The following is a 16,599-nucleotide window of genomic DNA, read 5'->3' as shown; positions in this document are numbered from 1 at the left end:
CGAAAACAATAACAACAGTGGATAAAATTCATCTTTATTTATCTTCATTCCAATGCAAAGTGTGTAAGGACGCTTAAAAAGCTCTTTATTAGGAATAATCGGAAATAAATTATTAAAGCGCGCAAACCCTACGTGATTAAACTTGTCAAATGGTAACAGCATGACTCTCCTCTGAGCATGTGTGTGTGTCAGAGCTTGCTGAAAGTAATCCTCGGCGGAGTCTCGGGCTGGAGGATGAGGGTGACTGTGGTGTTGAGGTCCTCTGAGGACGGCACGCTGAGATGGAAGCTAAGCAGGATCTAGACATGCAGAGAGGGAGGAGGCAGGAGAGTGGAGGGGTGGAAGCATCAAGAAAGAGAGGAAGAGAGAGCAGAGACGTTTACAGGGATTAAAATCATGCTACAGTGAGGGGCGGAATAGAAATAGGTGTATCTGCTCAAAATGCTACTTAGATTTTTTTCGTTTCTCTTCGGGTGAACTATAATTTAGTGAAACAAACTTTACTTCGCATTTATTTGAGAGATTTTCTTACTGGTTGAATAAACATATTCCATCTAAAGTTTTAGGATTTGAAAACAGTGTTAAACTTTACAATTTGTTTTTTTCCTCCATTGATCACCCTGTTTCCATGAAACATGAACCAATGAAGTTGCCCAACACTGCAGGAGGTTTCTTGTTATTAAAAGGGAGTTTTTCTTTCCCACTGTTGCAAATTGTTTGCCTGTAGTGATTGTTGATTGTTGGAGTTTCTCTGTTTTACTATAGGGCCTTCACCTTACAATATTAAGCACCTTGAGTCAGCTGTTCTTATGGTTTGGAACTATATAAATTCAAGTGTATTGAATTGAACTTGTTTATAACTAATGTTTATAACTATTAATGTAGCTATTATCTTCACTGTAGCCAGTAATGTAAAGTGGTCCTTATAGGGAACCGAATCATTAATTCACTGCAAAACAATGACTTATAAAGCACTGAGTGAACTGAAGTCTTCTATTCTTTTAAATGCACAGCTTTTACTTCTTACCAGCCTTATAACTGAGCTCTCATGTTTCCACTTCTTCCTGTCCTCTTGCATCATTGTCCTTTCACTTTCATCCCATCCCAAAACTTGCTTTCTTGCTTCCTTACTCTTCCCCTTTCACTTTTTTGCTGTCACTCACATGCATGAGAAAAAGTTGCATCTCGCTCTCAGCAATCCTCCTCCCAACACACTGCCTCGCCCCGAAGCCAAATGCCAGTGAGCGAAATCCTGCGGCTTCCACCCTTTGGCCCTCTTCTCTGCTCCACCGGCTGGGGTCAAAGCGCAGTGGATCCTCAAACACTTTTTCACTTCTCCCCATTGGGTAAATACAGGCCTGGACCAAAGTCTGAGGAGAATTTACCACCAAACGCATGTTAGTCAGATGAATGTATATGAATGTCTATGTGAGTGCAACAGAAAGAATCAGAGTTACAGTCCAAACACTCACCCCAGCAGGTATGTGGTAGTTCTGGAGAACGATGTCTCTGACTGGATACCGCTGCACTGTAATTCCCACCGGGTACAACCTAAACCAAAAGCAATCCAGACATTGAAAGCTTAAAATTTCTGACACATTACCTTTGAATCCTCCATTAGTTGAGTTGTCTGACATAATCAAGATTTATGGTAATCAATTCTCATTTAGGTGCCTTTTGATAAACACAGACACTCAGACAGTTGATGATTTTTTTTTCCATACATGAGTTGAAGGAAAAATTAGTTTCTTCTTGTCTATATATAATATGTGTCATACATTAATTACTGTACAATATTCCTGTGTGAAATTTCCAGTGACAACTTTTGATTATTATTTAGAAAAACCCTGTAGCTAGCTAGGGTCAGGGTCATTACTGGTCGCATGAGGCGGATCTGGACCCTACAGAGGGTGCACAGGTAGTCCAGCTTAATTCTGTTGTTTTCGTTCAAATTCTTTGGTTTTTGATCAAATTCTGTTCTTTTCATTCAAATTCTGTTCTTTTCATTCAAATTCTGTTCTTTTCATTCAAATTCTGTTCTTTTCATTCAAATTCTGTTGTTTTCATTCAAATTCTGTTCTTTTCATTCAAATTCCATTGTTTGTTCTCACATTCTGTTCTTTTCATTCAAATTCCATTGTTTTCATTCAAATGCTTTTGTTTTCATTCTAATTCTACTCTTTTTATTCAAATTCTATTGTTTGTTTTAGAATTCTGTTGTTTTCATTAAAATTCCGTCGTTTTCATGTTAATTCCGTTGTTTTCATTCTAATTCTGTTGTTTGTTTTGAACCTCCATTGTTTTGATTCAAATTCTGTTGTTTTCATTCAAATTCCATTGTTTTCATTCAAATTCTGTTCTGTTCATTCAAATTCCGTTGTTTTAATTCAAATTCCATTGTTTTGATTCAAATTCTGTTGTTTTCATTCAAATGCTTTTGTTTTCATTCTAATTCTACTCTTTTTATTCAAATTCTATTGTTTGTTTTAGAATTCTGTTGTTTTCATTCAAATTCTGTTCTTTTCATTCAAATTCCATTGTTTGTTCTCACATTCTGTTCTTTTCATTGAAATTCCATTGTTTTCATTCAAATGCTTTTGTTTTCATTCTAATTCTACTCTTTTTATTCAAATTCTATTGTTTGTTTTAGAATTCTGTTGTTTTCATTAAAATTCCGTCGTTTTCATGTTAATTCCGTTGTTTTCATTCTAATTCTGTTGTTTGTTTTGAACCTCCATTGTTTTGATTCAAATTCCATTGTTTTGATTCAAATTCTGTTGTTTTCATTCAAATTCCATTGTTTTCATTCAAATTCTGTTCTGTTCATTCAAATTCCGTTGTTTTAATTCAAATTCCATTGTTTTGATTCAAATTCTGTTGTTTTCATTCAAATGCTTTTGTTTTCATTCTAATTCTACTCTTTTTATTCAAATTCTATTGTTTGTTTTAGAATTCTGTTGCTTTCATTCAAACTCTGTTCTATACATTCTAATTCCATTGTTTTCATTCAAATTCTGTTCTGTTCATTCAAATTCCGTTCTTTTCATTCAAATTCCATTGTTTTCATTCTAATTCTGTTGTTTGTTTTAAACTTCCATTGTTTCCATTCAAATTTTGTTGTTTTCATTCAAAATTCTGTTCTGTTCATTCTAATTCTGTTGTTTTCATTCAAATTCTGTTGTTTTCATTCAAATTCCGTTGTTTTCATTCTAATTCTGTTGTTTGTTTTAAACTTCCATTGTTTTCATTCAAATTCTGTTGTTTTCATTCAAAATTCTGTTCTGTTCATTCTAATTCTGTTGTTTTCATTCAAATTCTGTTGTTTTCATTCAAATTCCGTTGTTTTCATTCTAATTCTGTTGTTTGTTTTAAACTTCCATTGTTTTCATTCAAATTCTGTTGTTTTCATTCAAATTCCATTGTTTTCATTCTAATTCTGTTGTTTGTTTTAAACTTCCATTGTTTTCATTCAAATTCCGTTGTTTTCATTCAAATTCCGTTGTTTTCATTCAAATTCTACTCTTTTTATTCAAATTCCATTTGTGGCAGGATGAATGTTATCCTTCGGTCCAACCCACTTTCAGCCTGGCCCATTAGGGGGCGCTGGTATAAATAGTGGCCATTTGAGTGTCTCTGCGTCGCTTGCCTGTGATCTCCTTTTTGGTCACCTGACTTCCCCTCGGTGTGGTGGAGATCATTTGCGGGTTATTCTTCTGAAGCCTCCATCGCGGCTGGTCGTAGCTATAGAAGCCTCCTCTGAGCTATTCTGCTTACGTTCTGTGACCCGGCTTACTTGGTACGTAATCAACTTTTGTTACGCTCTCTGCCTTCTATTGTTCTTTTATAGTAATTATTTATTATGTTTCGCAGGAAGTGTGGGCCTTAGTTTTGCGCCAAGCTACGCGAACTGAAGTGCTGCTGTTTTGCCTTGCTGTGCTTTTACCGTCTGTTCCCGTTGTGAGAATTCTTTCCCTGCTGCTGTCAGCTTTTACAGTGGACGTCGGCGTGGACAACGGCCATATGCATGCCGGTTATCGGAGTCAGCTGGCGTGCATATTGATTGACTGTTAACTTATCGTCGTGTGTACGGCGATTCCGTTTGCTCCAGATTTTAGAGTTTTATTCAGATTGTATGTTGTTTTATTGCTTTTTGATTTGTAGTTTGGATTTTCTGTTACACCACTGGTGGGAGGCCCTTTTTCTAGCTGTAGATCACCAGTGTGGTCCTGCAGTTGGGTTATCCCCCGGTGCTACACATTAGTTTGTTGTAATATATTAACATTTTCTTTGTTTCTTTTATTCAGATGCGGAGTGCCGACGTGGAGGAGACTAGGGTGCCTTGGTGGTGGGATCCCTTGAGTGTACACACCTGCCTTGTCTAGTTTATTAGTGTGAGTGTGTGATAGTGTGTTGCACTTGTGTTTTGGTGTGTTTTCTTTCTTTAGGTGTGTGTGTGTGTGTGTGTGTGTGTGTGTGTGTGTCATCCCTGCCCCTCCACTGGTAAGCCTCAGCTCTGAATACCTTTTTTAAGCATATTTGTATTTGAATATTTATGATTATGTTTTTATTCAGTGTTTTAAATAATTACCAATAAATTGTCAATTTGTTTATTATTGAACCTCGTCTCTGGATTGAGTATAGCGAACCTAAGTGCCTTTTTGGTGATTTAGTGTCATTTCCAGTATTCTCTGGGTGAAATTCCCAGGGTGGCGTTGTCGTTCTTTAAAACTGAAGAGTATTTACTTTATATCCCAACCTCGTCTCGCCACACATTGTTTGTTCTTAAATTCTGTTCTTTTCATTAAAATTCCATTGTTTTCATTCTAATTCTGTTGTTTGTTTTAAACTTCCATTGTTTTGATTCAAATTCCATTGTTTTGATTCAAATTCTGTTGTTTTGATTCAAATTGGGGGAAAAAATGGAAAAAGGCCGCTGTGTAATCCATTCATTTCAACAAAGTAACTGTATTCTAATTATCGCTGCTTAAACAGTAACTGTAGCAGAATACAGTTACTCATATTTTGTATTTTAAATACCTAAGGCGGGTACAGGTATTCCATTACTCCCCAACACTGGCCGCAAATAACATTAATTAGTAATTGCCAATTGATAACAGCAACTTTTCACCAGATACTCGGTGCTTTTTGAGGTAATGTAAGGTAAACTGTTAACAAAAACTGTTTGAGTTTGTCTAACTCTAACAGATATTTTCATTGTTTAAAATTGGCATAGATGTACTTAATTAAAGAGGGCAGCGTTTCTCTGTATGTACACAAGCTTCAATCATTTTCTCACTTTAATGAAACTTGTGGAAAAAAAGAAATGTCTTCATGCCTCTCTAATTTTATTCTATTGTCTTTCGCTTTACATATTCATGTGTAAATTTGTTCTTCTCACCTGTTTCGCATGTCTTTAGTATTCAGCACAACCTTGTTTTCTGTTATGCACATAACATAATATCATAGCCAGAAGTAGAGATTAGAGGTCACCATCTTTATATTCTTTTAAACAGAAGCAAACACTTTAACAAATTATTTTTATGTATTATGGATTTGACACAGTATTTTTTCATCTTGTTTAAGGAATAAGTCTTTATAATAAAAATTATTATTTGCTGTATTTTACAAAGGCATAATTGTCATTAATTGTAACAATGAAACAGCGGTGATCAGCAGTGACTTATTGAAGAAGCATAGGACCTTTAGTTCAAGGAACATTTTTCACTTATCTAGAATGTTCTTTAAAGCCACCAAAAACTTGGCAAATCAGTCCTCTTGTTTTTGAAAAACAATGGCCGTTTTTACATATAAAACTAGACTGGCCGATGGCGCGTTATGGCAGCCTCGCTTTTGTCAGTCTGCCCCAGGGCAGCTGTGGCTACAACTGTAGCTTGCCTCCACCAGTGAGTGAATGAATAGTGGAATTGTACAGCACTTTGAGGGCCCCAAAAAGCGCCATATAAATGCAATCCATTATTATTGTTATTATTATTATTATTATTAAAAATTCAATTCAATTTTATTTATATAGCGCCAAATCACAACAAAAGTCGCCTCAAGGCGCTTCATAGGTACAGCGAAAAACCCAACAATCATATGACCCCCTATGAGCAAGCACTTTGGCGACAGTGGGAAGGAAAAACTCCCTTTTAACAGGAAGAAACCTCCGGCAGAACCAGGCTCAGGGAGGGGCGGCCATCTGCTGCGACTGGTTGAGGTGAGAGAAGGAAAACAGGATGAAAGACATGCTGTGGAAGAGAGACAGAGGTTAATAACAGATATGATTCAATGCCGAGAGGTCTATTAATACATAGTGAGTGAGAAAGGTGACTGGAAAGGAAAGGAAAAACTCAATGCATCATGGAAATCCCCGGCAGCCTACGTCTATTGCAGCATAACTAAGGGAGGATTCAGGGTCACCTGGTCCAGCCCTAACTATATGCTTTAGCAAAAAGGAAAGTTTTAAGCCTAATCTTGAAAGTAGAGATAGTGTCTGTCTCCCGAATCCAAACTGGAAGCTGGTTCCACAGAAGAGGGGCCTGAAAACTGAAGGCTCTGCCTCCCATTCTACTTTTAAATACTCTAGGAACAACAAGTAGGCCTGCAGAGCGAGAGCGAAGTGCTCTAATAGGGTGATATGGTACTACAAGGTCATTAAGATAAGACGGGGCCTGATTATTTAAGACCTTGTGTGTGAGGAGCAGGATTTTGAATTCAATTCTGGATTTAACAGGAAGCCAATGAAGGGAAGCCAAAACAGGAGAAATATGCTCTCTCTTTCTAGTCCCTGTCAGTACTCTTGCTGCAGCATTGTGGATTAGCTGAAGGCTTTTTAGGGAGTTTTTAGGACATTCTGATAATAATGAATTACAGCAGTCCAGCCTGGAAGTAATAAATGCATGAACTAGTTTTTTAGCGTCACTAAGAGACAGGAGATTTCTAACTTTAGAGACATTGCGCAAATGGAAGAAAGCAGTCTTACATATTTGTTTGATATGTGCGTTGAAGGACATGTCCTTGTCAAAAATGACTCCAAGGTTCCTCACAGCGTTACCGGAGGCCAAGGTAATGCCATCCAGAATAAGAATCTGGTTAGATACCATATTTCTAAGATTTTCAGGGCCGAGTACAATAACCTCAGTTTGATCTGAATTAAGAAGCAGAAAGTTAGCGGCCATCCAGGTCTTTATGTCTTTAAGACATTCCTGCAGTTTAACTAATTGTGTGTTACCTGGCTTCATGGATAGATAGACCTGGGTGTCATCTGCATAGCAGTGAAAATGTATGCTATGTCTTCTAATGATGCTGCCTAAGGGAAGCATGTATAATGTAAACAGAATTGGTCCTAGCACTGAACCCTGTGGAACTCCATAATTAACCTCAGTGTGTGAAGAGGACTCTCCATTTACATGCACAAATTGGAGTCTATTACCGGTAGATAGATATGATACAAACCACTGCAGTGCAGTACCTGTAATACCTGCAGCATGTTCTAATCGCTCTAATAGGATATTATGGTCGACAGTATCGAATGCTGCACTAAGGTCTAGCAGGACAAGCACAGAGATGAGTCCACTGTCAGAGGCCATAAGATCATTTGTAACCTTCACTAAAGCTGTTTCTGTGCTGTGATAGCTGTTTGACAACTACTCTTTCAAGGATTTTTGATATGAAAGTGTCAGGGTCCTGGGACTGGGCGACCCAGGATCCCTGAGCAGTCATGTATTATATTATTATTATTATTATTGTTGTGTATTTTGGTGTTGCTCCCCCTTCCCTGTGCTTGTGTATATGTGTGTGTGGGTGGCTGAGCACTTGTTTATAGGCGGCGTCAGGCCTGGAGGGTGTGGCCCTGCAAGGGGACTGGCCACACCCGAAGCCACACACCTGCTGCTGATCAGGCCTCGTCGGGGGAGCTACTTAAGAGAGTCTTGGAGCTCCCACCGACGCGGGATCATTGCTTGGGACTCCACGTTAGTTACCCAGTTTAGGTTTTGGTCGTGTAGTGTATGCCTGCCATTGTTCAGTGTCCTGACTGCTGCCGCTATTGTTTCCCGCAGGAGGAGCGTGGAGGGCTTAAGGAGCAGCGAGAACCGGGAGTGCAGACACGGGAGCAGAGAGCACTTGGAGGACACGACACGGGAGTCTGGGGAGAAACACGGGGATTTATTGTTGTTTGATATCACCCTCTGTAAATAAACACTGTCTATACGTAGAGCACCGCGCCTGGGTCCTCCTTCCCCACTCCTTCCACGGTGTGCCATGCCACACCGTGACAGAATGATCCCGCCACGTATGGACCCAGCGGTCTCTGAGGAGAGGCTCAGGAGGGAGGTTATGGACAGGGTTTACAGACTCTGTGAGTTATGGTGGGAGAAGCCCGCGGAAGGTTTGCGTCGCGCCGTGGAGAGGCGGCTGCAGGAGACGCTTTTTAAATTTCCCTGGCTGGTTGACGACCTTAATCCTGTCGTCTTGGACTTCTTACTTTCCACCCTCCACCTCCACTCTCCTCCTCAGGCTGCTCACCGGCCCGGACAGCTGGTGGATTCACAGCCTGAGACGCCGGCCCCGACGTCTACACGAAAACGACGTTCGCGCCGCCGGCGTTCCTCACCGCAGCCACATCCACGGACATCTCAAGAGCCGGCTGTGGTGAGTAGTACGGACAATTTTCCATTTCCCTCACCATCTGTGTTTGTGTCTGCAGTGGACGAGCTAACGACGCAGGTAACGTCACCTTGGTCTGAGGTCGCTACACCACCCGCTGCTTCACCATCTGCAGCTGTACCTCCGCCACCGTTTCGTCTGCCTGCAGCCACCATCCTGATTTCTTTTTCACTGCCAGCTGCGGAGCCCTGCGAGCCGGAGCAGGAGCTCGGAGAGCCGGAGGAGCTCAGCGAGCTGGAGGAGCCCGCACCGCCAGCTGAGGAGCTCAGCGAGCTGGGGGAGCCCGCACCACCAGCTGAGGAGCTCAGCGAGCCGGAGGAGCTCAGCGAGCCGGAGGAGCTCAGCGAGCCGGAGGAGCTCAGCGAGCCGGAGGGGCTCAGCGAGCAGGAGGGGCTCAGCGAGCCGGAGGAGTTCAGCGGGCAGGAGGGGCTCAGCGAGCTGGAGGAGCCCGCACCGCCAGCTGAGGAGCTCAGCAAGCTGGTGGAGCTCAGTGAGCCGGAGGGGCTCAGCGAGCCGGAGCGGGAGCAGTTCGGCGTGCCGGAGGAGCTCGGCGAGCCGGAGGAGCTCGGCGAGCCTGTGGAGCCCGCGCTGCCACCGGAGGAGCTCGGAGGTCCGGAGAGACCCGCTCAGCCTGAACTGGAGGTCGGCAAGTCAGACGGATCATCGCGTCTAGCGCGCCCTCCACGCCAGCTACGCCCAGCGCGTCTGCGTCAGCGACCGGCGCGTCAGCGACCGGCGTGTCATCGGCCTTGTACCATACCTCGCCGTTGTTCACCGGAGCTGCGCCGCCGCCACTGGATTCGGGGCAGGCTGCCTGGGGAGCAGCGCCGCCGTCGTCGGACCCGGGACAGGCCGCCGGAGGGGCAGCAGCGCCGCCACCGCCACTGGATCCCGGGCAGGCCGCCTGGGGAGCAGCGCCGGCGCCGTCGGACCCGGGGCAGGCCGCCGGAGGAGCAGCAGCGCCGCCACCGCCACTGGATCCCGGGCAGGCCGCCTGGGGAGCAGCGCCGCCGCCGTCGGACCCGGGGCAGGCCGCCGGAGGAGCAGCAGCGCCGCCACCGCCACTGGATCCCGGGAAGGCCGCCTGGGGAGCAGCGCCGCCGTTACTGGACCCGGGACTCGCCACCGGAGGGGCAGCAGTGCCGCCGCCACTGGAGCTGTGGCAGGCCCCCGGAACTGTTTTGCTGCTGCTGCCGGACCCGTGGCCGTCCGCCGGAGCGGCAATGTCGCCGCCTTTGGACTCGAGGTAGGCCCCCTGAACTCTTTTGTTATGTTGATGGGCCGCCTGAGACTGTTTTGTGGCGTTTTTTCTTTTTGTTGCTCCGCTGCTGGATGCGCGGTCGGTCTCTGGGACGGTGACCTTGGGGGGGTTGTTTTCTTTGGTTGTTTTTGCTTGTTTTGATTCTGTGTAATCAATTATTGTAAATGTAAATGTTATCAGGAAATGATCAGACAGGAGAGGGTTTTCAGGAAACACTGTTAAATGTTCAGTTTCTATGCCATATGTTAACACAAGATCTAGAGTGTGATTAAAGTGGTGGGTGGGTTCTTTTACATTTTGAGAGAAGCCAATTGAGTCTAATAACAGATTAAATGCCATGTTGAGGCTGTCATTTTTAGCATCAACATGGATGTTAAAATCACCCACAATAATTATTTTATCTGAGCTGAGCACTACATCAGATAAAAAGTCTGAGGAATCAGACAGAAACTCTGTGTAAGGCCCAGGTGGACGATAGATGATAACAAGTAAGACTGGTTTCTGAGTTTTACAGCTGGGTTGGACAAGGTTAAGCATCAGGTTTTCAAATGAATTAAAAGTCTGTCTTGGTCTTTCGTTAATTAATAGGCTGGTGTGAAAAATTGCTGCCACACCGCCCCCTCGGCCTGTGCTTCGGGATTTCTGGTAGTTAGACACAGTCTCAATGGAGATTTTTCAATGGGTTTTTGGGGGGTAGCAAGAGGAGAGAAGCTGCAGAGAGGCGTAAGACTGCAACTCTGCTTCCTGGTCCCAACTCTGGTCATATTTTGGGGGGTTTAATAAATTTGTCCATATTTCTAGAAATGAGAGCTGCTCCATCCAAAGTGGGATGGATGCCGTCTCTCCTAACAAGACCAGGTTTCCTCCAGAAGGTTTGCCAATTATCTATGAAGCCCACATCGTTTCTGGACTCCTCCAGAATGCCACATCAGTACGTGAGACTGCCAGGTGTTGTATATGCTTGTTTGTGCAAGGAGGAACAGGATGAGCACTGCCAGAGTTACAAAATGACTTCCAGCAGGTCACCGGTGTGAATGTCTCTGACTAAACAATCAGAAACCGACTTCATGAGAGTTGCCCGAGGGTCCGATGTCCTGCAGTGGGGCCTGTGCTGACTGCACAGAATGCCAGAATTGACAGGCCAATCACTGATGCCCTGTGTATTTCGCCATGAGAACATGTGACAGACATGTGCTCAGGGTGAACCTGAGAATCCATAGAAAACATTATACTGCCTGTAACATTGTTCAGCATTGACTGGTTTGGTGGTGGGTCAGTGATGCACTGCTCCAGATTAAGGAGATCTCCCAGTACACCATCCATCGTCTCATTAGGACCATGGGTACCAGCACATGGGGACAACATAAACTACAGAGTTTGAGATGCTGCAATGAAATTTTTGGCAAACATTCGTGGAAAAAACATACAGGAGTCACATGTCAGCAGATCCACAGTGCTTCAGAGTGACATGTGAATGAAAATATGTGAGCATTAGGACGTGTATTAGAGGTGCCCTCCACTGTGTGGGCACTGGAGACAGATGTAAGGACAGACTGCAGAGATGTGTATGTGTAGGTGCCGTTCTCATTTATTTTCCATGTGCAAACAAATGGATATAAGAGACCATGTGCAGTCAGATTCTTGACGTGTTTACCTGAGGACCTCTTTGATTGTGCCTTTAAGAAGTGGTGCCCCCTGCAGGGCTTTGTGAGGATCCCCACCAGCCTGTGCCCACGACACCCTCACCTGCTGCCTAACGCTCTCCTGCACCTCAGGGTTGCGTCCCAGCTCAAACAGAGCAAACTGCAGGGGTACTGCTGTCTGAAGAGAGGATAGGATGAGACGTGACACAGAATTAGGTATAGAGACCCAGGCTAAGTCAGGCTATCATACATATTGGCACACACACACACACACACCAACACACGCACCGTATCCACCCCTCCAGCCATCAGCTCAGTGATGTTGGCTTTGATGAGGTCCAAAGATAGCTGCCCTTTCTCCATGAGTTGCCCCAGAACTCCAGTGTACTGGCTTCCAGCAGTCCCAGCCGGAGATGCTCTATCCAGGGAGGTTGACAAGCGCTGGTACCCCCTCTGGATCCTCGCCTCCGCTGGAAGACAAACAGTCAGGTTGTGGAAGTGAAAGGACAAAGAAGCATGCTGATGCTGATATGACGCTCTTGCGATTATGGCCCTTTCCTACCATGACTGAAGATGTGGTCCCAAGCAGTGGCGTGCTGGGTCCACAGGGGAGCACCCATGCGCAACAGTAAGCGAGGGGGCAGGTAGAGGAGAGGAGGAGTGGTTGTTAGCATTCGCTCCACGGCCCAGATGAACTTCTGAGATTCCAGGGAGGGGGATGAGGAGAAGAGGCCAATACGCTCTCCGTAGAGCACGTGGCAGCTAGCTAGAGAGGGAGGAAGGGAGGAAAAGAAAGAGGTATAGGCGGGTTAAGATGAGATAGATGACTGATGACCTAAAACATGAGCAAGCAAAGGACTTAAAAATAAATAAACTATTAAACTTCATGGAGGATTACATTGACCTTTGTCTTGAATGTCTCTATGTGTCATCAATTTATTAATCTTTTCCAAATAACAGTTAAACAATTTCAAAAATGCACTTTATTTTTTCTTATTTATGTAAAAACAAACAAAAATAGACCCCTTTTAATATAGATCTCCCCACGGTGCGCATGATGTTTCCCAATCAAACATGTTCAAGTTATATTAACACGACATCAGCGACTGGAGTAGAGTTTCTTACTCCGGCTTAGCACTTGGTTTCTTGTGCTGGGCTCCATTAGGAGCAGAGCAGCGTGACTCAAAGTCATCAGCTCTCCCCCCTTCCCACTCGCATACACACAGATGCAAACAAGTGTACACTGAGTCATACAGGCTTTCACACTTGCGAACATGGAATACAGCAGATAGGCACATGAAAGGAGCAGACCTGCTGAAATAACGCTGGAGCTTTGATCATCTTTGTTGCCATTTCTATTTTTAAAGGTGCATGTTCTCTTTGACCTCCTACACCCAGAGTACGCTAAGAGACGCCTGGGGATAGGATGAGGTTCGGTTCTCATGTTAGGTGTGAATATTTTAGAATTAAAGGACAGAGAGAGCAGCAGCACTGATCTATTTGCGTTTTCTTCTTATTATTATTCTTTTTTTGAAGATTTTAAAGAGGTGATGCTCCTGCAGATTGTGTAATTCCTCTGACGTCAGAAACTGGCGCAGCTTACATCAGCATTTGTGAGTCAATGCATAGACCTGATAGTTAGGCTGAATGAAAGCCTGTCAAAACGGGGAAGCGACATGAATCCGTGGCCTTCCATCCCTCGGGGCTTCAAGGTCGATCACTGCCGCATGAAAAATTAGACTTGACATTTATGGGATGTTTCTGTCAAACACCCATCATTTCACACCTCTCCACACTTTTCCAACATAGAAAAAGAAAGTCTACTTTTTTGGCTTCATTGTAAATAAACAGGAATGAATGAATACTCATTTTACAAGCTGTAAAATGACACTTAGAGATACACAAAGGTCTCATATCATGGGGCTGATGACCTCTAACCTTCCAGTGCAAAACGAAAAAGGTCAGAACTGGGATCGATGGTAAGAACGCATTTTCCCTTCTCTCCTCTTCCCTCCTTTTCCATTCTTGTCTGCAGCATTTGACAGAAATCCTTCGCCACCTCATCAAGGAGAGGGAGAAAGCGTTTTACTGCTGCACTCATCATCACCTCCTTGTTCAGCTGCAGACGGTCAGCTCTCCACTCTTCCCCATTCCTGTGGAGAGAAAGGTGCACGCTAAGCATTAAAATGAGCTTATTTCATATCTGCTCAGTCACTGTGAAATAAAATAAGGACATCGTGTTCAAGTCTGACTCCCAGTCAGACTTATCATTGTCTAAACATGAATTCAAAGAAAGCCAGATTGAGAGAAGTCTCTTTTTTTGGTGCTTGACCTCTTCCCAACCACACGTCTACCTTTACCCAAACGTTGCAATAGTTAATATGCAACAAAGAAAGTTTTCATAGGACACGAGATAATCAGGTGCAAAAATAAGTACACCTTTACTGCTTCCATAGGAATGAGGAGTGAGCTGATCTGGAGCAGTCAGGTGTGTTAACACAATGCCACAGTCCTCCCGGGACTGGATGTCCCTGCAAATTCACCCCAAGGTCAGATTATGCAATGTTCACAGAAAAAAACCAAGAGATACATCTCGTCTCTACATTCGTCTCTCTAAAAAAGAACATGACAGCACAGTTTCGGTTTGCAAAGTTAAATCTGAACAACACAAGGTTTCTGGAACAATGTCCTTTTGGAGAGAGTAGAGCTGTTTCGCCAGAAAGCACAGCACCACATTTGGAAAAAAACAAACTTAGTAGATCAGCACAAACACCGTCTGGCGCGGTGTTGGAGGCATGATCTTTGGGCTCGTTTTGCAGGCTCTCAAATTCCCACAAGCAACTGAACTGAATCGATTTTGTAAAGAAGATAGGGGGGAAATTCCCCCACAACACTGTGAGAGAGTGAGACAATCATGCAAACACCAACACAAAGCAAAAGTCATTACTTGAAGTTGTGGCTGCTAAAGGTCATTACAAGCTACTCTGTCACAGGACTGCTCAGAATCTAGGGAAAACTTCCTTTTCCTGAAGACAGTGGGGGATTATCATGTTTAACAGGTACAAACACGTAGCTAACAACTCGTCACTCGTGACAACAGCCATCTTTAAATAGCTGAATTATATTAATCAGTTCATTTAAAGTGTATAGCATTTTCTTAAATGCACAGCTCTTACATGTGCAGTTAAACCACAGCGTGTTTCTGTGGTTGAGTGAAAGCAAATTAAAGTCTGTTAAAAGAGAACTGATGACTTTGAAAATTCTGATGTAAAACAATAAGAAAAAAGAATTCACTGTTTGAATTATGAAAAATATTTCAGTCCACTGGGATTTCTCAGCCTAGTTTTGGTCTTTTTTTAAAGTCGCATGAGAGTTCCAGCTTTATGGGGGTGACACTAAATCTGAATCAGTGGCTACAAACTTCCAGCAGCCTTTACCACTCAACCCTTTACAGCCATGAGTTTTTGTGTGCGTTTGCATGAGTTCATGGTTCAGGATTTAAAAGCTTAAAATATTGAAAATATTGAATTAGAAAATGTCTGAATGCACTAATATTAGAACTTTTAAAAGGACCTTTATGTCAGAACCAACAACCGAACAACACACACAGTATAAGGATGTCTAGAGACCTCTTTTTGTGTATAATTTTAAATATTATATATAATCTCTATGGTGACCACAGCCTTTGCAGTGCGCTCCATTTAGTTGTTCTAATATTCCAATAAGAAATGAGAAAACTTCATCTTTTGCTTTAATTTTGCATTTTCTCCTTATAATTATAATCTCATTGGAAAAGCTGTTCTTTTAGGGCTGAAATTTCGCTGCATTTTGTTGTTGTTTTATGAACAACCTCAGTCTGCTTTTTAAAGTCATAATTATTGCTTGTTATCTGTGTTTCACACCAGAGTGCTGTACCTTCACAGTGATGTTTTACCATCTCTCAGTCAAATGTATGAGCAGGAAGCAACTAAGAAACTAAATGATGAACAAAAACTTTCCACGCCTGATTAAATTACCCCCCCACCCCCCAAAAGACACGATGATGGTACAAGTGATTACATTCATGTGCACACACCCACATGGAGTTGTTTCCATCCCTCGAGGGAACATTGAAATGATTTAGTCAAATTTTGACTCTTAAATTTTAATCAGTAGAATAATGGGATTTTACCCACGGAGGGGAGAGGAGTCTCCATCGTGTGACTGCTTGCACAGATGCATATCACCACTTCACGAGTAATTTAAAACACACATGTGGAACTGACTTGAGGAAGATGCCCTTGCTGTGGTTGCGTATTTCCCGGTGTGTCGCCCAGGGCTGCAGGGTCATCCGTCGGGGGTGCAGACCCTCTGACTTAAAGAGCTCACTGACGTCAGATGGGAGCATGATGTTCACGCTGCTTAGGGTGCCGAGCTTTTCTCTATTGCAGTCACACAGAGAGACAGAAAGGATATTTGGTAAGCACACGAACATACTGAAGAACGTTTTAAGCTTTAAACTTCCCTCTACCTGTAGATGGGTCCGAGCGTGTTGAAGGTCCTCTCCATGTGCTTGTGAAGCTGCTGGAAGCGATTTTCTCTCCAGAATTTCAGCAGGTTGAGCCATCCATTCCTCCCAGTGTGAGGGATCTCCTCAAAACTCCGCATCCCTTTCACTACTCTTTTCCCGCCTTCTAGCTTTCCATGCATCACAGTCCCTGCTGCAGTCACACAAAGACCCTTTTGAGGTGCAACACCAAAAAACACATTTCTGGACCCACAAGAGCCCTTCGCTTTGATACCCGCAGTCACTCGTGTGGACATGCTGGCTCTGGTCTGAGTGAGCTGTGCCAGGCGGTCTCATCCAGAGTTGTGACACTTCTTGTTTGGTGTCGTCTCTGCAGGGCTCATTCTTTCCCTCCTCCAACGCTAAAATTCACCCTTGAATGAGATTTCGTGCTGACAGGAGTTTGATGATTTATAAATCTGAGCATCAGAGTTCAAGAGAAACACAACAGAGCCAGAATTTCAGGTTGACTGCACAAAAAA

At 43.6% G+C, this 16,599-nt stretch overlaps 2 protein-coding genes across 5 annotated transcripts in view; one reads left to right on the top strand and one right to left on the bottom strand.

Moving 5' to 3' along the window:
* Positions 1–18: 18 nt before the first annotated feature.
* cyp11c1 (cytochrome P450, family 11, subfamily C, polypeptide 1) lies at positions 19–16,505 on the bottom strand. 2 transcript variants are annotated; one of them, XM_082550527.1, is made up of 9 exons: positions 16,082–16,498; positions 15,837–15,992; positions 13,510–13,724; positions 12,134–12,337; positions 11,860–12,041; positions 11,583–11,749; positions 1,473–1,551; positions 1,164–1,370; positions 19–299 (listed from the first exon to the last, which is right to left on the bottom strand). In XM_082550527.1, exons 1-9 carry the CDS (start codon positions 16,372–16,374, stop codon positions 189–191), a joined length of 1,614 nt encoding a protein of 537 aa, XP_082406653.1. In that variant the 5' UTR covers positions 16,375–16,498; the 3' UTR covers positions 19–188. The 2 variants fall into 2 exon arrangements, with proteins under 2 accessions (XP_082406653.1, XP_082406654.1); XM_082550528.1 differs by lacking the exons at positions 19–299; positions 1,164–1,370; positions 1,473–1,551 and adding an exon at positions 1,780–6,208 and having other exon boundaries at positions 16,082–16,505.
* Positions 6,156–16,599, top strand: part of LOC309716616 (uncharacterized protein) — a 31,936-nt gene continuing 21,492 nt past the window's right edge. For 2 of the 3 annotated variants that reach the window (XM_082550524.1, XM_082550522.1), the window contains exon 1: positions 6,156–9,913. In XM_082550524.1, the coding sequence (XP_082406650.1) occupies positions 8,263–9,913 (1,651 nt within the window). In that variant the 5' untranslated portion in view covers positions 6,156–8,262. The remainder of the gene's footprint in view (positions 9,914–16,599) is intronic. The other variant, XM_082550523.1, reaches the window with a different exon arrangement.

The sequence above is a fragment of the Aulonocara stuartgranti genome, assembly GCF_965226115.1.
Source record: "Aulonocara stuartgranti genome assembly, chromosome: 11".
Lineage (NCBI taxonomy): Eukaryota > Metazoa > Chordata > Actinopteri > Cichliformes > Cichlidae > Aulonocara > Aulonocara stuartgranti.
Note: the sequence above shows the minus strand (reverse complement) of the source record. Positions and strands in the feature narration are given on the sequence as shown.

Bases quoted from the DNA above. Each gene is read 5' to 3' on its own strand.
- cyp11c1 (XM_082550527.1), bottom strand. From the start codon at position 16,374: ATGTCCACACGAGTGACTGCGGGTATCAAAGCGAAGGGCTCTTGTGGG. The intron at 12,042-12,133 runs GTAGGAAAGGGC...TTTGTCTTCCAG, and splicing joins GGACCACATCTTCAGTCATG to CGGAGGCGAGGATCCAGAGG. The intron at 11,750-11,859 runs GTGCGTGTGTTG...TCCTCTCTTCAG, and splicing joins TGGCTGGAGGGGTGGATACG to ACAGCAGTACCCCTGCAGTT.